The sequence below is a fragment of the Ursus maritimus genome, unplaced genomic scaffold, assembly GCF_017311325.1.
Source record: "Ursus maritimus isolate PB19 unplaced genomic scaffold, ASM1731132v1 scaffold_24, whole genome shotgun sequence".
NCBI lineage: Eukaryota > Metazoa > Chordata > Mammalia > Carnivora > Ursidae > Ursus > Ursus maritimus.
In genome coordinates, this window is record NW_024424897.1 from 3,479,761 (window position 1) to 3,502,566 (window position 22,806).

Genomic DNA, 22,806 nt, shown 5'->3' on the forward strand with positions numbered 1-22,806 from the left:
CCCCCCCCCCCCCCCCCCCCCCCCCCCCGCCGCCTGTTCTCCAAGGCCCTGGTTACAAATCAACAGCTGACTCTTCACCAAGGGCAGAATGAGGAAATGGACTACATTTTAGGGAAAAAAAGACAAAGTGGAAGGTGTCGGGACAAAAGCCAGCCAGAACTGGTTCTGAATCCTGCCTCTGGGCCCGAGGCTCCTTTCCCTCTTCCGTATAAGCAGGATGAAACTTCTCCAGATCCGGGCCTGGTAGACGAACGAGCCTAGTGCAGACGCCGGAGAGGCCCGTCTGCCGTCACCCCCACCCCCAGCTCACCTGGGATTCTGAGCCCCAGCTCCGCGCTCCATGCTGGGGCTCTTCAGGAAGGCCGCAGGTGGAACAGGAAAATAACCCTCCCCTCTCCGATCCCGGCCGGCTCTCAGCTCTGGAGCCCCGCCTGCCTGTTGAGTTCAGTTCGCTCCTGCCGGCTCCTGCCGCCTCCGTGCCGTCCAGATGGGGAGCTCAGGGCACGCAGGTGGGGGAGGGCCGTGTACTTCTGCACAATCACACAGGCTCACAGCACCAATGAGAAATCATACCCTCGGGGGTCTGCGGCCCCGCCTTTGCTGAGCCACTCTGCCTGGTCCCTCCAGGGGTTGAGAACCCACTGTGCCTAGTCGGCTGACCCTCCCCAGGCCACCCTGTCCTCCCCTGGGCCCCATGACGTGCGGGAGAGTGGAAAGCAAGGACGGGAGTCCAAAGAGAGCCAGGAGTGTGTTGCAGGCAGAGACGTGGGGCGACGATCCCGTTGGGCTGCGTGTCTCGCGTGCTCGCACGTGCCCAGTGGATCCTGCGCTCGCGGAGACCTCATCACAGGGGCCCCAACACTGAGGAAGATTATCCGAGCCTTCACCCGTGGTCACAGGCCACTGAGTGTCCCCCCTGCAACCCTGGCTGGTCACTGGTGTCCAGGTGCTTTCAAGAGACGACATTCCTTCGGTCAGCAGCTGGGGACAGAGGACTTTGGCCACCTGTGGGCTTCAGGTCGGTGGTGGATTGTTCTGTTCAGAGGACAGAATCCAATTCACGAGGATGATGTTGACTCTGCAACAGGGCCGCTTGGGGGAGCCCCTACTAGGCGCCCTGCTTTGTGGGCCAGAGGTGGTCAGTTGGGTGTGTGTGCGCAGTTCTCTCCTGGGGGCTTTTCTCTAGCATCGAACCTTCCGTGCTTCAATGTCTGTGGGAGAAAAGGACCAGCCTGGCATTTCAGGAGGGAGCGGCTCCAGCGCAGAGCCGGGATGCGTGCTGCCTGTCCCGGGTTCTCGGTCCCGACATCCTGTCCCCTTGGCCCAGGTGGCTCCATGGTGGTCTTTGCTCTGCGTGCACCGTTCTGGAAGATAGGGATTGAAAACGCGAGGCACATCCTCCCCAGTCATACATCTCTTAGATAAAGACATCGTCTGTCTGCACCTTTCCAGCACAGAAGGACGTCCTGCCTCTCTTCTGACTTACGAGGCCTCGGTGAGGCAGGGGAGGCCTGTGTGCCCTCCTGTGTGGATGGGGAGTGGTTAGATGACTCACCCAAGGTCATGCCGTGGAGGGCTCCTGCCAGGAATCGAAGGAGCCCAGGCCTGGCACGAGTCTCTGGAAGCGGGATTGGATGTCGCTGGGCTTCCCATCGCTCGGTTCATCTGGCTGCCAGGCTTGTTGTCCTTGGAAGGGCCTGACTCTAGGTATATGCTGTCTCACCCTGAGCAGTTGAGCGGCTTGGAAGCGCGTTTTTGGCGGTGCGGCTCGGCTCGAGAGTCCCCCTCCAGTCAGGCAACTCTGGGTCTAGGCAGTGATTGAGGACACGTGCTAGCTTTGGGGGCGGGTATCCATCTCCGTCTTGTTTGTCTCGGGGAAACGTTAGGAACACCTACACGCACAGCAGCAGGGGGAGCGGTTAAATAAATCACAGCTTCGGACGCGCCGCGGGACCAAATGGTGTACAATTTTTTTACTGTAACATGTTCAGATGGGGGAGGAAATGAGACTTTCTTTCCCAAGTGTGTGTTTTCTAATTTTCTTATGATGAGTGTGAGTGATACATATAATTTTGAAAGTTACAGCTCGCGAAAGTGCAGGTCTAATTGCGGAGCATGTAGCGGGGGACCCGGATTTTCAGAGCTGGTGGGGTCCCACGCCCAGTGGTAGAACCGGAGAGGAGGGACCGTCCAGCAGGGATGGCTAACGCAGACGATGGGGGCTGCCTTCGGGGTTTGCTGAGGGAGTGTTAGGAGGACTGGGCGTGGGAGAAACGTCCTCACTCCAGAAGCAGCATGGAGAGGATGGCGGTGGTGGCCATGCTGGAACATTCCGGAAGGCCGTCAGAGGCCCTCTGAGCTGGCATTTGGATGCCATGTTTATCCCCTCACCACCCCCCCGATCTTGTCCCTTGCTGGAGGGGGGTGCGCAGGATCCCACTGCAGAGGCCGAGGGTTTGGAGGGCATTCGCTGTGGAAGGAGAAGACTCTCTATCTACAGGACCAAGAAGAGGGACCCCAACAAAAGTGGGTGGAGGGGGTGGGCTGTGGTTGAGAACTTGCTGCGGGAAAAATTCCTCCGAGGGCCCTTCCAGCCCCAGACAAAGGCTTTTGTCCCCGAGATGCCCATGCTTCAGCCAAGTTCCTGTTATTAACTTTCTCCTCTCAAGAAACCGAACCCTGAGGTCTGTTGCTTTGACTTCTTAAGGCCAAAATCCTGTTCCCCAAACTAAATTTCTTAGTTGTGAGACTCGTGGAGGGTGCCCCTAGCCCTAGAAACCAGGTCAGGCAGGTCCGATTTCTTCCTTTGGGTGGGTGGGTGGCCCAAGGGGGCCAGGGCCGGGAGCCCTTCTTCCCCACCCCCCATGAGTCCCACTCAGCAGTGGCCCTTGAGGAGCAGGTGTCCCTCACCTGAGTGGGAACAGACACTCTCCCTGCAGTGGGAGGGGCGGCAGGCATCGAGGGGATCCCTGACTCTGATGTGGGACAGCTCAGAAGAGCGAGCCCCTGGCAGGGAGCGCTGGCACGTGCTGCCAGGCTGGGGAGGAAAGGATTTTCTCACCCAGAGCCCCTCCTTTAACACCAAAGGGGCACACGCGCCAGGACCTTCATGATGCCCCTACGCGGGCCATTCCCCTGCTCATTACCCCAACTGTTCTGAGCCAAATCTTTGTGATTGCTAGACCCACAACAGGTGTCCTCCTAGGCGCTTGCCCTCTGGCTGGCTCGTCGCTGTCCCTGACTTCACCCCTGCTCTGATGTCACAGGCCAGCAGCTCTGTTGTTCCCGCGGCAGCAGCCTGCTGTGGTTCACCAGCTGGGGCAGAGGCCGGGCTGCTGGTGGAGGTAGGGAGCTGCGATCCAGCCTGCTTTGGTCAATGGGCCCCGGAGACCCCAATGCAGGCCATCCGAAGTTCCCGTGGTGCCCACCCCTTATCTGTGGTGGGGCAGGTGCTGTGTGCCCCTCCTCCAGGGGCCTTGGGAATCGGGCCGGTCAGGTTGGCCGGGCCACATGCCCAGAAGGCTCATTTGAAAGTCCTGTCCTGCGGGGCTCTCCCTGTATGGTTGGGTGGAAAGATGGGGGTAGGACGGGGTTGGGGAGGAATGTGGTGGTTTGGGGAAGTGGGGGGAGAGGTCACCGTGCAACAGGAACAGCTGTTGGCATGGGGACCCCTGACCTGCACTGCGTCCCTGGAGTCTGAGGTTGGAGGGAAACCTGATGATTGACGTTGTCAAGGGACATTTAGTAAGCCACCAGTTGGGTCAGCCGTAAGTGGGCCACTTGGCTAGCCGGGTATCTCCCAAGAGTTTGGAAGAGTCTGGGCCTTGTTCTGAGCCTGAAGCTGGTCGAGGGGATAACGGAGACGTGGTGAGCCTGAGCTTATTCCCCCGGGCCTGGATGCCTGGCCATCTTGGCCTTCTAGAACTGTCCCAGGCTGGCTATACATCAGGGTGACTGATGGCTAAACATACAGATTTATAAGCCCTCCGCCCCAGGATTTCGGTGCAAAACTCTGTCGTGGGGCCGGGGCAGGACTCTCTGTCCTGGGGCCGGGGCAGGACTCTGTCGTGGGGCCAGGGCAGGACTCTCTGTCGTGGGGCCGGGGCAGGACTTCTGTCTACCGTGAGTGCCCCCGCCCCTAGTGACTCTGACGCAGCTGGTCCAAAACCCAGCTGGCGTTAGGGACCACTACTGCGGAACGTGGCTGAGAGTCGGGGTGTGGGCAAACCTCTGGGCTCTGGGTGGCACACCTCTGTGTCACAGAGTGTATTTTTAGAGGCTAGAACTCAGAGAGAAACGGAGTTAAAAATGTTTCTGATGTTTGTTTTATCCGGGCTTGGCTTGGATGCCTCCAGTGATGGGTGTCTCACTATCTACCAAGTCAGCCCAATGATTTCAAGACAAGCCTGTAGGAAGTGCTTCTTTCCACCTGGCCGGTTTCTGCGTCCCTGTAATGTGTTCTTGGTCTAGCTCAGTCATCTGGAGACGCGCACAGTGAGTACCGTCCTCTTCCCCAAACTACATACTGAGCATCTGGGTGTTTCTAAGGGTGATGGGTGCTGTTATCACCACCATTTCACGGAGGAGCAAACTGAGGCATCTGGAGTTAGGAAACTTGCACCAGGTCACACGGTTTATACTCTTCACCCCCACACTGCGCCGTTCTAGACTTTTCTATCACCTGTGAGCTCCACTCCAAACATTCTTGGTTCCTTAGGACTTCTCTTCCTGCAACGGGTTTTTCATTCTCCTCCTGAACTCAGGCTACGGCCTCTTCCCTCCTCGTTGAACGCTCTCTAGTTTTTCTGAATTCTCTCTGGGAAGTCCAGTCTCTCCATTATTCAGATTTGCTCATTTAGGGAAGTTGCATGATTGTCATTTATCGTCTGTTTCTTACTTAGGTGAATTCGTAAGCGTTTCAGTAGTTAGACATTGATTGTGGACCTTTTGCCCGACGTTGTCGGAAGAGACATCGTGAGCTATCGACAGCTCTCCAGGTTAGACACACGCCTGTCGGCTGCGTGTGCCCGGGCTGCGTGCCTTGTCTTTGTAATTCCGTGGTGCTTACACGTTCCCTGAGCCTTCCTGTGAGCCACGGGCTGTTTGCAGAGCCTCACGAGCCGCCTCGCTCAATCCAGATGGCCCGTGGGGTGGGAGCGGGGTGGGCTGCTGGGGTGGGGCGCCTCTTCCACGTGCCTTCCAGCTCATCACGCCAGGGCCTGGAACGCCCGGCTGGGCTCTGACCCGGGCATCGCCGGCTGGACCATTGCCATGCTTGTTGTAGGCCCCTCTGTCCCCATGGGTAGAGGTCACACCGCCTCTGTTGGTGGCCACGCCTCTCTGCCAACCTACTCCCCTCTGCACTTGTGCAGTTGGACTTGGGGGGCCCGCGTGCGAGTTGTAAGTGTCTTCCCAGCACACGTGCCTTGTTAGCCGTAGCCAGGTATTCAGACCCATTAAAAATCTTCCGAGCTGGAGGGGTGCCTGGGGGGCTCAGTCGGTTGAGCATCTGACTCTTGATTTCAGCTCAGGTCGTGATGTCAGGGTCGTGAGATCGAGCCCCGTGTCGGGCTCCACGCTCCGCGTGGAGTCGGCCTGGGATTCTCTCTCTCCCTCTCCATCTGCCCCTCCCCGTGTTCTCTTGCTTGCTCTAAATAAATAAATAAAATCTTAAAAATTCTTTTTTTTTTTTTTTTTTTTTTAAAGATTTTATTTATTTATGTGACAGAGAGACAGCCAGCGAGAGAGGGAACACAGCAGGCGAGTGAGAGAGGAAGAAGCAGGCTCCTAGCGGAGGAGCCCGATGTGGGACTCGATCCCGGAACGCCGGGATCACGCCCTGAGCCGAAGGCAGACGCTTTAACGACTGTGCTACCCAGGCGCCCCTTAAAAATTCTTTTGATCTGGAGGTGCGTCTTGCGGTTCTCTGTGTCCCCGTGGGTGCCGGGTGCTGGACGTCCATGGCTAGACGTGCCACGTTTAGAGTCACACGCTCGTGCACTCGACCCACAGGGGAGCCCGTCCGCACCCCGTACCCAGGCCGTGAATTCTCCGGACACGGTCTTAGCAAGCTCCCTGTGTGGGTGCCGGGCGTTGGGAAAAAGGAGGCTCAGGTGCTGTCCCTCTGTGTCTGTGTCTCACAGCGGGGGAGAGGACAGAGGAAGCGATAAAGAGTCACCCTATAGAACCAGATGAAATTCTGGGTCGTTTCCTGTAGAGGCACTCTGTCTTACCTACATATTTTTTCCTTTCTTTATTTTTTGGTTCTATGCATTTTAAAAGCCCTAAAGGGATTCCTTATATTTTGGTCCAAAAGATTATCTGGAGTGTTCCAAAAAAGGTCAAACTTGATCTGTTCTGTGTACTTTCAGAAGATAGAAATGATTAACTTTACACATGAAAGAGTAAGCTTTAGTTACAGGGGAACATTCTCCAGCCACACCAGCTAACGGGGGCCTTTCTGCGTCTATTTTTATGTTTCAAAGAAGAAGTGTTAAACCGTGTCACCCAGGCACTGAGTCTGTAGGCCTTTGGAGAGAGGCAGGCGCATTTCTCTCGTTGCTACAGAGGTTGGGGGACGTCCTTGGAGGAAGGAGGGATCAGACCTGGCTTGGGGAAATGCGGGTAGGGTCGAGGAGGTTTCTGTTTGTGGAAGAAGAACCCACATGAGCACAGCTCTGGCCCTGGACCTGGGGGGGAGCACAGCTCTGGCCCTGGACCTGGAAGGGGGGGGTCAAGGATCCCAGCTGGGGAGGGGAGCTGGATCCTGAGCGGCTGGTATGTTCTCAGGCCCACAGGCCAGAGATTGTGGACCTTGTTGGGAATTGCCTGGGGAGCTGGTGAACTGGCCGGGGTCTGGGCCCCTCCCTGCACACGCAGGGCCCGGAAATCTGCATTTTACCTGGCAGCTGAGCGGGCAGTCCTGCAGGTGGCCTGTGGACGGTGCTGGGACCCCGTGGCGTGGGCAGGAGAGCACCAGCGAAGACACCACTGGCTGAATTAGACCGGGAGCTGAAGCCGAGTGTGGACTTGTGGCGTCAGGCTCGGGGTGGGGGGAGGCAGAGAGCCTGACGAGGAGTCTTGTAGGAGGGGCTCGGTGGGCTAGGAGGCTGGGAGGAGGCAGGCGGAGACGCGGAGACTGGGTAGAGCCATTTGCGAGGGCCGCCTTACTCAAAGTGTGGTCCCGACCCGAGGATCGCATCGGCGAGGATCGCATCGGCTGGGAGCTCCTGACAATCAGAATGTCGGCCTCGCCCTAGGTCTGCGGGATCGAAATACGACTCTGAACACGATTCAGGCGGCGCTATGCGGGGTCTCGCCTTTCAGTGTTGTGGGAAAGGGAGGGGGGGTTCATTCAATGAACTCCAGTAAGAACACACGGAAAACGCTAAGGCCCGTCCCATAGCACAGAGGCGAAGCGCCTCTCTCGATCGATCGTGGGCGGTCAGGTGGTGCGTTCCTCCCAGGACGGAGTCCTGGATCCCAGCTCTCACCTCCCTCAGCTGCAGGGCAGGTGACTCAGATCGGGGGTCGGCCTGCTTGAGTTTGAGCCCTTGCTGCACTGCTTATGAGCTGTGTGGCCTTAGGCAAGTTATTTAACCTCTCTGAGTTAAAAGGGGATAGGGCTAGCGCTCCCCTGCTGCGGTGAGGCCAGGCGAGAGGGATGGCCTGGGCCACGCGGGTCTGCCATCAGGGAGGTCTACGTGGTGATCAGTGTCCTGTCCACACAGCAAGCTCCGTTTTCCTGTTTTCTTCACGCACATTATCTCATTTGGTTAAATGTCTGTGAAATCGCATGTAGTCTTGCGGGCAAGATGAGCCCTCAGATCAGCCCTCAGAATAGGGTGTGTGCGAGGTGAACAGACTCCCATGTTCCCTGAGGGGTGTGATGTCCACTGCGTGTCATCCTGACTCCGCCACCACAGGCATAGTTCTGCGGGGTCTGGGGCCCCACTAGTCCCTGCAGCGTCGTCACAACAGTTGCCAACACTTGGAGGGCTGGGGGGAGGGGTCTTTCGCGACCAACTCCACCGATCAGCCGCGTGACCGTCCACAGAGCACGGGCCGGCCCACCCGCAGGCTCTGAGCCTGTGAGGATGGGCCGCAGGCGGGTCCTCGGGGGCTCGTGCACGGCTTCCCCCGTGTCACCCGTCCGTGGCCCTGCGTGGGCAGCCTTGTGCCTCTTGTACGCAGGAGGGAGCCACGGGACCTGAGACCCTGTGGTGGAGCCCGGCCTGCCCGACGTCGGAGCCCCGGGTCTGGGTACCCCCCGCCTCTGATCGTGGTGCTGTTGCCGTTCCCGCTCACGGGCATGAGGGGCCCTGGAGTCTGTTGCGGGCCTGGCGCCACCCGGCTGCCTGCAAGCGGGTCTCCCCAGCGGCCTGGCAGGGTCCCGTCTCTACTAGAAGGCGATTGGAGCGACTGCCTGGGGGTGGCCACCGCACTGGGGCCACAGAGGGTGCGAGAGAATGGGCCCAGTGTCCGCTTGGCGCAGGAGGCCAGACGGTGTCCACCTCGCCTTCCGTCTGCCGCTCTGAGTGGGGCTTGTGTTGAGACGGGGGCTGTGGTTTCCCTGAAGGGTTGAAGGCAGCCAGTATGGGGCAGGCAGCTGTCCAGCTCTGGGGGAGCAGGACCAGAGGGAGAACCCTGGGGCGCTCAGAACACTCCGGTCTCAAGTTAGGAAGCCAGGGACGGGCTTGGGGGTGGCAGCTCGGAGGAGCTGGGGATGTGGGCAGAGGGCAAGGGGGTGTCTGCTGGGCGTCACTGGGTTTTCAGTTCCTGAACTGGGAGCTGGCTGTAATTTCTGCACTCTGTCCCCACCAAGTCTGTCCAGACGTTTTCTGTTTTCATCCATTTGCGCGTCTCCTGGAAACCCAACTTGGTGGTATGGGGGTGCCCGCGTCCGTGCGCCTGGCTCAGGGCGACCGAGTGGGTTGGGGCACTCGGGAGCGGGAGAGGCGCGTCCAGGTTTCACTAACTGTCGCCGGTTAACGGAAGGTGAGCCGGTGAACCTCTGGGTCGAGGGGTGCGGTTTCCCTTCTTCCCTCCAGCTGTCTTCCAGGGCAGACGAGGGAACATTGCCAGCTCTCCCCGCCTGTTTGGACACTGCTGTGGCCATTCCCAGGGTGGAAAAAGCTCAGTCTTTGACATTTGAGACCCGGACCCAAACTCCCATCTTCCCCGTGAGCTGGGGAGGTCGTCCAGCCCCCCTCTATCTCCACAGCTTCGGTCTGGACAGGCGCTCTCCTTTCTCTCGGGCGGACGCGTAGGCGTGCAGTTGCTGGGCATCTGGTGAATCTGCGTTTACCTTTTAAAAATTGGCCCAACTGTTTTCCAGAACGGCTGCACCATTTTGCGCTGTGCCACAGGGTGGGAGGATTCTGGCTGCCCCGCGTCCTCGCCAACACTTGTTATGGTCCGTCTGTCTCATCACCGCCATCCCGGTGGGCGCGAGTGGGGCCTCCTTGTAGCTTCCGCGTGCACACCCCCCCATGACGGTCGATGCTCAAATCTCACGCTTTATGGGCCATGTGCCTCCTCTTTAGTCAAGTGTTTATTTTGCTTTTTTCCTGCCCATTTAAAAATTGGATGATTTGTCTTATTATATCTTGAGGGGTTCATATAACCTGGATTCAAAGCCTTCTGTTGCATATACGGTTCGCAGGTACTTCCTGCCAGTCTGTGCCTTTTGTCCTCACTTACGAACGATGTCTCTTGGCGTGCGAAGGTGCTCAGTATCGATGACGCCATCGGATCGGTTTCTTTGGTTGGTCGTGCTCCGGGCACGTTGCTGGGCACCTCTGCTGAACCCCCGCCGCTCACGATCAGTGCCCCAGCTCGCTCTCTCCCCCTCCTCTTGCTCATCGTGGTGGTTGGCAGAGTGGCTGGTTGGAACGCCAACCGCTATTCCAAGTGTCGAACGGATGATCAAATTTACCAAAAGCCGGCGGCCGCGTGAACAGCCTCGGTTGGCAAAGGCACTGCGGTCCACGAGAGCGGCACAGACCCGTCTCTGCCACTCGCCAGCTGTGTGATCTGGGTGAAGTTTCTTAATCGGTCCCTGCCTCAGTTTCCCCTCCTGTGAACCGGGGTGCTGGTAGCCCCTTACCTCACAGGGTTATTGTAAGAAAGATGAGCGTAACTGTTCACTGTGCCGTGGACGTGTGGTGTTTTCTAGCTCCCGCCATGCCTCTGGGCCAGCCGCACACGGACCTAAATGAGAGCAGGGAGGGCGGTGGAGGGGCACTCGGCACAGCCTGCAGCTGTGCAGGAAGGGGCTCCTTTAGCCCGCTGCTCTGGCTGGTTTTGACATCAGCTGCAGGTGCCCACAGATGTGAGTCCACATTTCTTTGGTGTAAATACCCCTCCTCTTCTGGGAGGGCCTGCAGAACACGGGTCCCTTCCTGATGCCAAAGCATCCCTCTCCGATAATCCCATGAGAGAAGAGCTGCGCATCCTGAAAAAAGAAGCTTAAGCCCCGTTTGATCGGTTTGCAATGGATTCTAGTACCACACGCACACGCACACACCCCTGCACACACCCCTGCCTAACAGGCTCCCCCCACCTTTTCTTCCTCCCATTTATAAGCAGCTCCCCCTGCAGAGCCCAGACACTTGCACTCTTCCACCCCTGCCTGAGTCCTAATGTGTCTTCTAAGCTGGGGGTCTCAGCCCTGGCACTGTGGGCACAGGGAGCTGAGCCACTGTTCATTGTGGGCACCGTTCTGGGCCATGCAGGGTGTCGAGCAGCGTCCCTGGCCTGCATGCACTAGATGCACCCCCTCCCCCCAGTTATGACGACAAAAACTGTCCCCAGACATTGCCATGTGTCCCCTGGAGAGCAAAACCACACCCGCCGAAAGCACCTGCCCCACGGGGTCTTGTTAAGGTGCACAGGACAAACAGGGAGCAGAGCCTGGCCCCTTGCAGCAGGTCTTGGAGAAAGTGACCGGGAGGGACACGTTTTAGAGCTTGTCCTGCATTCAGACCTGTGTGTGCCTTGTCTCCAGGGGCTCGCTCTTCTCAGAACACTCTGGGCCGCAGAGTGTGTCCTGGTCTTGTGGGCTTGGCGTGGGACAGCCGTGGCAACTGTGGCTCCTCGGCCCCTGGTGCCTCGACGCCCGCTCTTGGTTCCCACCGCCTTCACTCTGAAGCCGCGCCTGTGCAGGTCACCGACATGAAAAGAAACGCAGACAGAGCCGCTCGGCTGAGCCCAGGCTCCGGCTGCGAGACCGCGCACTTGAGGCAGAAGCACAGGTTACTACAAGTCCGGGAGAAAGGAGCCCTCGCCCTGCAGAGAAGACAAGGCCTCCTGCCGCGGAAGAGCCCGCAGCCCCAGCGCCTGGCCGAGGAGCTGAAGGCAGGGTGGCAGGAGGCCCCCGGCCAGCAAGTCCGAGGCCTGGAGCGGCCGTATTTCGCACATCCGTTAGGGGCCGGGGGAGGCCAGGCAAGGGAACACCAGCCTGACTCGGAGGGGCCGGCCCAGCGAGGAGCAGCCCAGCCGCAGAGGGCCAGGGAGAAGCACAGGGCGGCCGTGAGAGAAGAGAAGAGCCGCAGAGAAGAGCGAGTCGGCCGGGAGCCCTGGCGCTCCAAGTCTCAGAGGAAAGCGGTGGGCGCGGAGAAGCAGGGGGCTCCCAGGGCCGCGGGCCTGACCCGTCGCCCCCTCTGCCCCCGTGAGAAGAATAAGGGGAAGCGAGCGCCGTCGATGAAGACCCGTGGCGCCTGCCATCCCGCTGACCCTTGGGGGAGCGGAGGGGTGGATCTGGAAGAGTTCTCGGCTGCCGTGGGGGAGCTCGAGCGTCTGGAGAAAAGGGAGAAAGAAGGAGCCCGGGACGGGAGGAGGCAGCCGGGAAAGGGGGTGGCTCCTCCTGGTCAAGGCCCGAAAAACAACTGTCTGGATCAGAGTCCCCAGGGAAAAGCAAAAGACCTAGACCAGCTGTGGCCAGCTGGCTGGACTTGGAGAGGGGGCGCCACGCCACAGACGTCTCCATGCAGGCACGGGGACAAGAGCAGGTGGCAGCGGGAGCTGGAGTTGGCTTTCCAGGAGCTGTTTAACACAAACCGAGAGCTGAGGAAGCACCTTAGGTTGCACCTCGCACCGGGGCCCCGGGGGGGTCCGAACGCTGGGGCAGAGCTCGGCCCCTGCCACGTGCCGGAGTGGAGAGGTGAGGCCCGGATAGACACGACAGCGGTGGGCACAGAAGCGGGTGGGGAGCCTGGTGGGGAGCTCACGTGGCCAGCGCAGACAGAGGCTCACCAGGCCGAGTCCCAAACCAGCCTGAAGGAGTTCCTGAGCAAACTCAAGAGCCAGAAATATCTTAGGCTGGCCAAGTTCCCATCCCAGAATGAGAGTAAACCGTTGTCTCCTAAGGCAGGAGTATTGATCGGTAAAGAGAACCAGCTCCATGGCGGCACGGGCTCCGGACAAGCACCGGCCAGACCGGACCCGCTGGCGGAGGGCCCCCGGCGCCGTGCCCCGCAAGGACGGGCAGACGAAGCTGGCCTCGCGGCCTTGTGGCAGAGAGCAGGTGGGAAGCTGGAGCTGCTGCACCAGACAGGCTCCCCGGGGCTGAGCTGGGAAGCCCACTCCCAGGCCGGGCTGGAAGAGCAGAGAGAACAGAGAAGGGCGTGCCTGGCTCGTCTGAAGTCCTACTCCTCCCTAGACCAGGAGAAGGAAGGGGCATGTGAGCACGACACCACTTCTCTCTGGGCCTCCAGCTTCATGGACGATGACAGGCACAGTCAGATGATCCGTGACCTTCAGCAGCAAATTGAAAAGCAAAACAAGTTGCACAAGCAATTTCTTGAAGAAGCCAGGAAACGCTTGCAAGAGTTTCAGAGGCTATGATAAGCGCAAGCGTCCCACCCATGATAAATACATCACTGATACAGGCGCGATGCCGGAAACGGTCCCCAGCCTGTGCAGAGTCTTTGTGCGCGCCGTCCGCTCAGACACCCGCGGGCCACCTGTCCCCCCGCTGGCCTGCAGGGGGGCCATTCCCCGGGCCCGCCTTCTGACGAAGTACCGTCCGGGAAGGCTCCCTGGCCTGACCACAGGAACCTGGCCGGCGCGGCGCGGAGGCGGGTCCCGGGGCTGAGGCTGCTCGCACGGGCCACAAGCACAGCCAGAGATTCAGGTGAAGGAAGGAGCCCAGATGTGTTAGCCAAATAAACCCTGGACTTTCAGGGGCATCCCAGGTCAAGCAGGCACGGTTTCAAAAGATACATCATCTGTTGCTTAGCGATTGGCTGGGACACAAGTGGGGAGATTGCAGTAGGACCTCTTTAGTCTCTCAAGTCAGCAAAACCAGCGTCATTTCATGGGACCTGGCTTAGGATAGGCTTGCCACTTTGATGTTGGGAAGTGAGACAGAGGGAGAGACAGGCAGAGGAGAAGCAGGAGGAAGAAGGGAAAGAGAAGACAGAGCCCCAGAGAAGAAAGGGGAGTGGCCCCCAGCATCTCGCCCTGCCGGGTGCCTGTGCCTGGGGCTGCCAGCGGTGGGGCGCCTGGCTGGCTGGTCGGTGTCCCGGACCCGGCGGCTGTGGAGACCCTGCCTGGGCCAAGGGGCCTCATGTGCTAGTTGCAGATACTCGGAGACTGGAGCAGGGGAGGGTAAACTTCTGCAGAGAGCCAGAGACTGCACATTCTAGGCTTTGCCAGCCCACCAGTCTCTGTGGCCATGACCCTCCCCTGCCATTGCACCTTGAATGCAGCCATAGACAACACATAAGTGGGTGTCAGGGCCAGGTTCCAGTAAGACTTTATTTGCAAAAATAGGGGGGGTGTCTGGGTTTGGACCTCAAGCCACAGTTAGGTGATCCCTGGACTGGCGTATGAAGGCCATGGCTGCCCCCCCACCCCCGGACCTCAGACGCATCCAGTTTGATCATCCGTCTTCCGTCACGATGCCTTTGTATCGTTGGTCCCTGAATGGTCTTCTCTCCCTTAGTGTCTGCTTCCTGGGTTACATAATGAACAAGTGTGAGCCCACCGTCCAAACTCAAGAGCGAGAATATTTGCTCGAAACCGGCTCCACCTGTGTGCTCCTTCCCTGTTCTGTAGCTCTTCCGTAGCTATATGCCCGCTGAACTCCATTTCACCCGATCAGGGGCGTGGGAGCTCTGGGGTGACCCAGTCCCGTGAGAACCCTGAGCTGGGCTTCCCCGGAGCGCATCAGGCGCACGGAACCCCCACACGTGCCACTCAGACGGGGCAGTCACAGCACCCTGTACAAGTTTTTGGGTGCTTTTCAAATCCCCAGCAGCTGGGGTTGAGGACGCTTTTGCGGTCTCATGTTTTTATCTCATGGAAAGTATCTCCCCGAGCCCCGTCGTGTGTCTGGCTTTTCCACGTTAGATAGAGAAAATGATCCCAGCCCGCTTCCATTCTGTCCTCTGCTATTGGAATGCCACGGGTCAGGGCCGCAGAGCCCACTCAACTGTCCCATCTAAGCCCAGCGCGAGTGAGAACGAAGCCCTGGGGCCGGGAGGGCTCTGCGACTCCCAAGCCGAATGAGGATGACCCGAGGGGAGGCTGGCCTGTGGTTGCTCAGCGTTGCAGGTTATGAGATCATCCGGGGCTCCTGCGTGCTGCCAACAGTCACCTTGGTCCGGGAGGGCGCCCTGGGATCCCTGGGTTTAAAGCCATGGGCGTGATGGGACCCAAACACTGACCGCCTGGAAGCCGCAGTCCGATGAATGGATGAGCCTGTCTTGGAGGGGATTATTTCTGTTTCTACTTTCCAAGGTAGTATTTGCGGCCCGAGTGTCCTCGGTGAGGAAGTGCCCCTTCTCGGCCACACTTGAACTAAAAGTAGATGTAGGAGATGGACAGCGAGACGAGGTGGAGTGTGAGTCATCGGTGCCCAGTGGTCACACCTACACTGTCCCCCAGCAGCAGGACGAGACACCCTGCTCTTTCCTCCCTGAGCTGAGGAAGCCTGGGGGCTTCAGTGCTGCTTTGCCCAGGCCAGTGGTGCTGAAAATAAACTGCCCTCCAGCCCGCCCCCGATTCCCTCTGGAGAGGTCATGGGTATCTTCCATCTCCGTGGTACCCAGAGAGCAGGCTGGGGTCCCGGCAGACCCTGTCTTTGCTCCCTGCGGATCACTCTGACGCACCTGGGTGACAGCACCGGAGGGCCTGGGACAGTGCCGCCTGGACGAGTGTGGGGCTGCTGGAGGGTTCCCCCGGAGCACGGCCAGGTGGCAGTGAGGACTCCTGACATGATGGCTGTGTGCACCTTTGTCCTCCTGGAGCACTTCTCGGGTCCTCCCCTATGGGTCCTCCACCTCCAAACACTGTTTGGATCTTCTAGAACTTTCCATGGATTTCATGCTTCTGCTCACACCTTTGGGGGCAGCTTCCCTGTTTCTATCTCAGTCTGAATTTACTAGAGTTTTTAGTGTCTGGTCGCTTCCTAGCAGCCCCGTCCGAGTCGTCCACAGACCACAGGGACTCAGGGAGGCCTCCATGGCCAACCTGGTGGTAGATGGGTGCCCCTGTTTGCCCGAGGGGTTTGGAGGGGGAGCACTGAGCTCCACGATCCCTAGGGCAGGTACAGACCAGCAGTGCCTCACAAATGCCAGGACAAGAAACCCAGGCATAGCAGCTGACCCTGCGATGGCCCGGCCCGCTCCTCCAAGTGCTGGGCCAGCAGGCGTCATCGGTTTCGTCTGTGACCCCGCCTTCTACGTGTGCTGGTCCGAGGGTCCTCATGCCTGTCCCCTCCCCCACCCAGCCAGGTGCATGCTCATACGGTGTATGATAACATCCAGACCCTCAGAAATGTAAAATCACGGGAAGACGATTTTTAAAATCGGCACAGGACCCCCTCTCTGACCTGCAGTGGTTCTTCTGTGAGCGGAAGACGGCCACGAGATGCAGACGGCCTCCTGCCCCCACCTCCTCGATCTGGAACATGATGGGGGGTTGATGTGGACGCGTGGCCTGCCTTTACAGGTCCTGGAACAGTCCAGGCCGGGTTGCAGGCTGGAGGGAGGGTGCTGGGTTGACAGTACATCTGTGTACATCGTTAGCTCCAGGAGGTGGCCTTGTTTCCTCGGCTGAGCTCTAAAACGTAGGAGGGGGAGAGGGTGCACGTGCCTCCTGGGTTCTCCCGACACTGGAAGCTGGAGTGCAGGCCCTGGGATCCCAGGCTTTACATCCCTGTCTGCCCGAGAGAGGCAGTTGGTTGGGGTCAGCCCAAGGACTGCATGCCTCATCCTACATGAGGGGCGGGGCTGCTGCCCTGTCCCTGCTGATGGGCCCAGCCCTCCTGCTTTCACCCCTGCAAGTGGGGCAGCCTAGAGAGAGCAGGGACTTGCCCGGGGTCACAGCCTGCCAGTGGCAGTGTGAGGACCGGGCCACCCGGCCTCTCCGTGCCCCTTCCCCGGCCGGTGGATGGGCAGGGACTGCAGGGGGGTGGCCGGATGCTCCTCAGTGCCTCTCCAGGCCCCCTCTGCCTTCAGCCCTGCCCCATCCAGCTGCTGCCCCCGCCGTGGGCTCCAGGCTCAGGGTTTGCAGGGCTGAGCTTGGCTGCTCTCGGGGTCTTGGCGGAGAAAGTGCAGAGCAGCAGTTCCTTCCACAAAAGCCGCACTGTTCTCAGCAAATCCTCCCAGGATCGGGAGGCATTTTTTTCAAGTGATTCAGCAGCACGTGAATGGGAAGGGCCTGAGCCCAAGGCTTCGGGAACCGTGACCAAGGGCTCTGGCATGAGATCCCACTGGGCTCACAGGGAGAAGGAAGGGTGGCGGGGCGTGAGTCGGGGGCCTGCCAGGGTCCTAGGGGGCTGGGGCGGGTGGCTGAGCCGCGAGTGCCCCAGCTTTTCTCTGCACAGCCGATGAGCTCTTAGAGATGTTTCCCTCGTGCTCCCAAGGGGGCCTGAGCCAACGGACAGGAAGTGGAGGTGGGAACGCTGGTCTCCATGGAGACGGGGCATCCAGTGGACAGCAGCTCATGGGAATGTGCTAGAATCTCCAAGGCTCAGCGCTGGGGCCACACTGCTGTTTGCCGTCCTCTCTCGTGCACCCGGTCACCCTCCCTGCCCCACCCTCGGCCCCCACAGACATGTCTGCTCCAGGTGGTGGTGAGTGCAGGCATTTCCAACCCCAGCCTGAGTCACACCGGCCAACCTTGCCCTCACCCTGGACAGCACAGCCCTATCCCAGAGCTGGGGACGTCCGTCGGCTCCCCAGGATAGGAGGCTTGCAGGGACCCAAAGGTGGCATCTGGTCCGTCAGGGCTGCTGCTCGGACGGAGGGAGCCCCTGGTTGCCTCCTACCACCACAGGAAGGTTTTAATTTTGAAATGATGCCCCTCCTCCCTCTCAGTTCCCTAAAAGAAATGAATTGGAGGAAGTTTGCTCCACTGTAGACTGAAAGCAGCCAGGCCCTGATACCAGGGAAGGTCAGAGCCAGGTGTCCAGGGAGAGCCCTCCCTCCCCCTCCTTCCTACTCCCCGCCCGCCGTGTCCACCAAGGGGCACCTGCAAAGGTGGGGCGTGGCCAGGCAGTGAGGCCACAGGGGCAGGTGGGGCCGGACGCTCCCATGGACGTCTGGGTGCTGAGCCAGCGCTGATGCCACGCATTCCTTGTGACATCTCCCGGGCTGTTGGACCGCACCCCATTTCCACGTGCAGTTCTGTGGGGAGGGGTGTGGCCTTGAGACCCACGGGGTCTGAGCCGGCCTGCCGTCCAAGTGAGCCCGCTTCTCTTTCTCAATCACTGTCTGCCCCGTTCCCTGCCCCCCAGCTGGGAGGTCGCCTGCCCGGCTCACGAAGCAAATAAAGTCCCATGGGAGAGGTTCAAATCATCTTTACTATGGCCCCCCAAAGCCCACCGAGGTGCTGTCCTTACACAAGCAGTTGGGGATCCCACAGTAATGGGGGGCAGGGCCCTGAAAACGTGCTCCTTCTGTTACAGCTTTTATGGGGCAAAGCTGTAGCTGTTACTGCCAGGTGTGTCTGGGTGCAGGTGGGGGCCGTGGGGCACCCCCTTGCTTTCCCAAGTCGGGCCCCTGGGATTAGTGTGTGGGTGGGATGGGGGTGCCCCAGGGCTGCCCTCAGCCGGGCTTGGACAAGCTCATCAAAACTCAGGGGCCTCAGCCGGGTCGACCAGCCATGCGGTGTCACATGTCCACCCGAAAGGGATAAGAAATTCCCGTTCCGACGGCAGCTTCAGGATGTAGTTACAGGTGTTAGCGGGGATTTTGGTAGCTCTGTGTTTGGAGGGTGTAAATGTCCAGACTCAGGGAGCCCCCTTCTCTGGAGAGCATAGACAAAAGCAGGGAACCCTGCAGCTGTCCCCAAGCCCCCCAGCGGATGGAGCCCACCCGGAGTGAGTGGGTTTCCTCTGAAGAGGCCGGCATGTAATTCTGCATGGAGACAAGGAAGTGGACCGAGTGACCCACGGAGGACGTCTGCAGCCCGGGCAATGCAGTGGCCCCGTTTCCACCTAAGAAATGCCCTTCCCCACGCTCACACCCAAACCCCGGTGCCCACGGTGCGCTTAGTTCAACTGCATCCCGGTCACCGTGCAGGATGACCCCCTCTCAGTTGGGGACAGGACAGGAGGGTCTTCGGCAGATGTGCCGGCAAGTCCAGGGCCCCATCTCTCCCTGCCCCCACATGAGTGGCACTGGGAACATGCCCCTAGCAGAGGGACCCCGGGGCTGGGAGCAGGACGGAAGAGCAGAGCAGGGCCGTCCCTGCGGGCAGCGGTCTCCCTGGGCGACTCTCCCAGGTTCCCGCTGGCGGCTGCCGTCCATGGGCTAGGCTGAGAGGGGACGTGGCCTCTGCTGACACTGAGCCAGCCCTGCCGCTCTGACTCAGTGCACTGGCGAGGCTCAGATGATCCGGGGCTGGATTTTGACCTTGGATTTAGATGAGTATGTTTTCCGAACCCCAGAGGTTCCCACATCTCTTCTGGGCAAATGCATGATTTTCCCTGAGCCAGAAGCTCGGTCTCAGCCGGCACCAGGGCCTGGGGACTTAGCGTGTGTTGAGTGCATTGAAACAAGGCCATGAAGGTCTGAAAGTCATGTTTGAATATCCACAGCTTTACCTGGCTCTGGAATTGGGAGCCGGTGCCCAGGCAGAGTGGCCCCACTGGGAAGTGTCCTATTCGGATATATTCATATATGTAGCAGATGGGATTCCTCCGGGGAGCGGCCAGGCTCACGGCAAGATAGTAAAGACGACTCAGTGGGTGTGAAATAAGTGAACTCCTTAGAGGCAGTTCTCTTTCCGGGTCTGGCTCCCCCACGGATTACGGGGATGGCTTGCTGCTCTCCGTTGCTTCCCTCGGAATGTCCCGGACACAGCAGGGCTCTAAAGATGTTGGTGGGGTGCGGGGGGATGATTCAAATCTGTGCCTGGGCTGGTCAAGTGTGCCCCCCACCCCGTGCCGGCCCAGGCCACATTGCGTGCTGAGGACACCCTAGGTTTCCCGAAAGCCCCCTGCTGTTCCCACCCCACCCCCGCCGCCCGCCCGTCCCGGGCATCAGCGGGACAGTCTGGCCTCCCAGGTCTTCCCTGGGCGGGCGTCCTCCCTCACAGTCTGAACATAGCCTGTGTTCTTTGGATCATCGTCCCCGACCTTGACTCTCCACCCACCCAGCCCTTTTCCATCCCAAATCTGGCTGGCTGTACTAGGGATTGTTTTTGCAGGCTGCTAGCAGGGGGAAGTGACATCATGTGGTGTCCGCGGCCCAAGGGGTGGGGGCAGGGGCGCTGCGGTTGCGTGTGCTTTGAATTAAGTCGAGGGTTGTGCATTCCAGTAGCCAACATCTGGCGGTGAATTCATCAACCAGTGTATCACCCTTGATCTCAAACCCAGATGTTGTGTTAACGGCAGAAGGGAAAGAAGAAAAAACAACATCTGAGCAGCTCAGGGAGAGGCCATCATTTTTGAGCACAAAGCAGTTAAAAAAAAGGATCCTTATAAAGCCTCTTGGTCCGCTGCTGCCTCTGGTTTCTACGGCCAAGGGCAGGCCAGTGGAGCAGAGCCGCTCACTGCTGGGCGGTGGACAGGATGTGGGCTGGCCGTCCACCCGAGGGCCAGACACCAGACCCAGCACATAGTAGGTGTTCAACAAACGTGTGTCCATGCCTGGATTTTAATCTCCTCTCAGACTCTTTGGGTCTCTCTGCTTTTCCCCAGCCCTGGCCTTTAAATGGCCTGGGACTGAGAGGGGCCCATCCTTTACTTACGGTGGCCTCCATCCCAGAGCTCTGGTGATGCCCATCCCCTGAGATGTTGGAAATGCCTTTCTGGAGAGCTCTCTGCCTCCTCCCTGTCCTCCGCTTGGGTTGGAAATGGTGTGCTTCTCTGTTCCCCGTCCGTTGTCTGACTTCTTGCCTGGCTTGGATGCTCCTTGAAGGCCATCTCTACTACAAAGACTCTGCCTCACCTTACCCCTTTCTCCCATGGGCAGCAGAAGGAGGCCCACACTTTTAGGATTTCACGTGAAAGGCAGCTCAACCCCGAGCCTGAGTCTGGCTGCTAAGAAACCCCACTTTGGCCTCATCCTGGGGGCAGAAGGCTGAGGGTCAGAATGTCCGCAGCCAGAGCTGGCTGGGGTCCACTGTGAGGCCTCCCCAGCCCTCCGTCCCTGTGGGGCCCCCCGTCCTGTCTCCCCCAGCTCTCCTGCCTCCTTGCCTGTGGGATCCTCTGGCTTTGATGAATTAATTTCTCAAGCTTTGCTTGTGCCCTTCCCCGCCTAGCATGTTGAACCCACACAGCCCCTGATGCCCTGAGCAGGTCCGTGGCATCTCCGTGGACGGGTATGCCCGGCACCTCTCCTTCATGTCTGGACAGCGTCGATGCTTTCGGAAGATTTCCACAGAACTGGTCTCTCTTTGCCTCTCTTGATTTTCTTTCTTTCCTTCACATTATCTGTCATTTTGCAAAGTGGAGAGGAGGGTCCCACCCCGAATTCAAAGACCCCAAAGAATCGTGAGGTTTTGTTTTGGGTGGACAAGCCCAGCCCCTGGCCCCTGGCCCCACTTCCCTGCAAGCTGCTTGCAGCCTGGGAACCAGTTAATGTTCTAGTCTCAACCTGCACGTCTGCCCTGGACCCTGCATTCAACCAGTTCCCTCTTTCTTGTAATTTAAAAAAGGAAAGTGTGTCGTCTGTAGCCCTAAAGCAAAGCAAGTGAGTCAGGAAGCTGCGTCCAGCCCAGAGCCTGCGATCCGTGCTGACCGGGGCGTGCCGTCTGGACCCGAGCAGCCCCGAGCTGCAGCTCTCCGGGCATCTCTCCCGCAGGAGCGGGAGAATTTGTGCCATTCTTCACCACGCTCCACTGCCGTTCTGTCGTCTCGAACTAGACGTGTGGTGTGCGGCAGGCACGGCGCGGCCCGGGCCCCTGTTCCTCACCGCAGCCTGGAGGAGTGCAGGGGCTGGGGGTGGCGGCTCGGTGGCAGCTGTGAGCCGCTGCACCTCCGGGAGGTCAGGGAGTGTCTGGGCCACCACGTAGCGGGGAGGGGGCTGGAGCAGGGTCCAGCCCGGTGCTGCCCCTCCTGAAGGATTCGAGCTGCCTGGGAGCCTTAGGGGCTTTTCTGGGAGAAAAATGCATGGATGTGAACGCATGGAACGGAGTGGAACTTGTTCACTGAGAGGAGTGCCTGCTGGTTTTCTCGTTGCCATGGCTGTGTTTATTGAGGAGCTGTTTTGGGTGAAGCGTCATGTGGGGTTGTGGGCCTCTGAAAAGCAATTGGAGAAAGCATGCAGGATTGGGCGTATCCTGGTAAAATCCAGCAATGCTCCTCCCAGAACTGTTGTCTCCCTTGGACGTTCCGGGTCCGTTTGATACCACCAGCCAGCGGCAGTGCTCACGCCCAGTGACGCCTGGGGCATTCATCTGGGACATTTGGGGATTTGCATCAACACTTCCCCATGTGGCCTCGCAGTAGGGTATAGACGAGGCAGGTAGTGAGAGAGACCACAGACAAACTCACCTGGGCTGCCCGGATGTCTCAGGGACGGCCCAGTTCCATCTGGCAAGGACCTAGTGGGCACTGACTGTGGTCAGAACGTAGCGCCTGGTACAAGCCCCCTGAGCAGGCAGGTGCACAGGTGTTTCCAACAGGATGGATGAGAGATGTGGAATGTGCCAAGTGCCACAGGAGGACAGGATCTCCCAGAGCAAGGAAAGGGCAATGTGACCTGGGTCTTGAAGGATGCATAGAAGTTTTCCTGGCAGGGAGGGGTAGATGGCATGCAGGGCAGAAGAGACTTGTCTGTACGGAGGGGGAGACACCCCTGGGCAGGTTTGGGCTCAAGGGACTGTTACGGACTGGCAGAACAGCAGGCGGGAGCAGCTGGGCTGACGGGGACAGCTGCTGGCTGGTACCAGGCTGCAGAGGGGTGTCCTATTTTCGACGAGGGCAGTGGGCGGCTGAGGAAGACGTTTGAGCCCGGAGGGACGCGGCTATAAAAAGCCTGCTGGTGCTGGGGGTGGAGAAGGGTGGGAGCAGGAGGAGCCACTGGAAACAGGCTGACCCGCTACCAAGGGCAGAGCCCTCGGTGCTGCGTGGCCCACTGGGTGGCGTTTCCTAGCTGTGGCTCTGCAGGTTGGGGCCTGGGGGCCTGGCTTAGCCTGGGAAACAGGAACCTGCGGCCTCTGCCTGTCATGACTCAGCTCCGACAGAAGAAGACAGAAGCATGGGGTTCGGGCCTGGGCGGGGCCGCCGCCTGGTGCCAGGCTGGGGCCCGGGAACGGGCACAGATGGGATGCACGTGCCTGGGCCTCCCCGCTCTGTGGCGAAGACAGCCCGGGCCAGGGGGTTCCAAGATGCGAGTTCCCCACCGG

The 22,806-nt window shown here is 59.5% G+C and overlaps 2 protein-coding genes across 2 annotated transcripts in view; both read left to right on the top strand.

Moving 5' to 3' along the window:
- TIMP2 (TIMP metallopeptidase inhibitor 2) overlaps positions 1 to 22,806 on the top strand; it is a 43,223-nt gene that overhangs the window by 8,514 nt on the left and 11,903 nt on the right. The gene's annotated exons all lie outside the window — the stretch shown is intronic.
- On the top strand, positions 8,214 to 13,457 carry CEP295NL (CEP295 N-terminal like). Its single transcript, XM_040640098.1, has one exon. The coding sequence runs from the start codon at positions 11,176 to 11,178 to the stop codon at positions 12,844 to 12,846; it is 1,671 nt and encodes a 556-aa protein (XP_040496032.1). The 5' UTR covers positions 8,214 to 11,175; the 3' UTR covers positions 12,847 to 13,457.

Excerpts from the sequence above, each read along its gene's own strand:
- CEP295NL (XM_040640098.1), top strand. The coding sequence starts at position 11,176 with ATGAAAAGAAACGCAGACAGAGCCGCTCGGCTGAGCCCAGGCTCCGGC.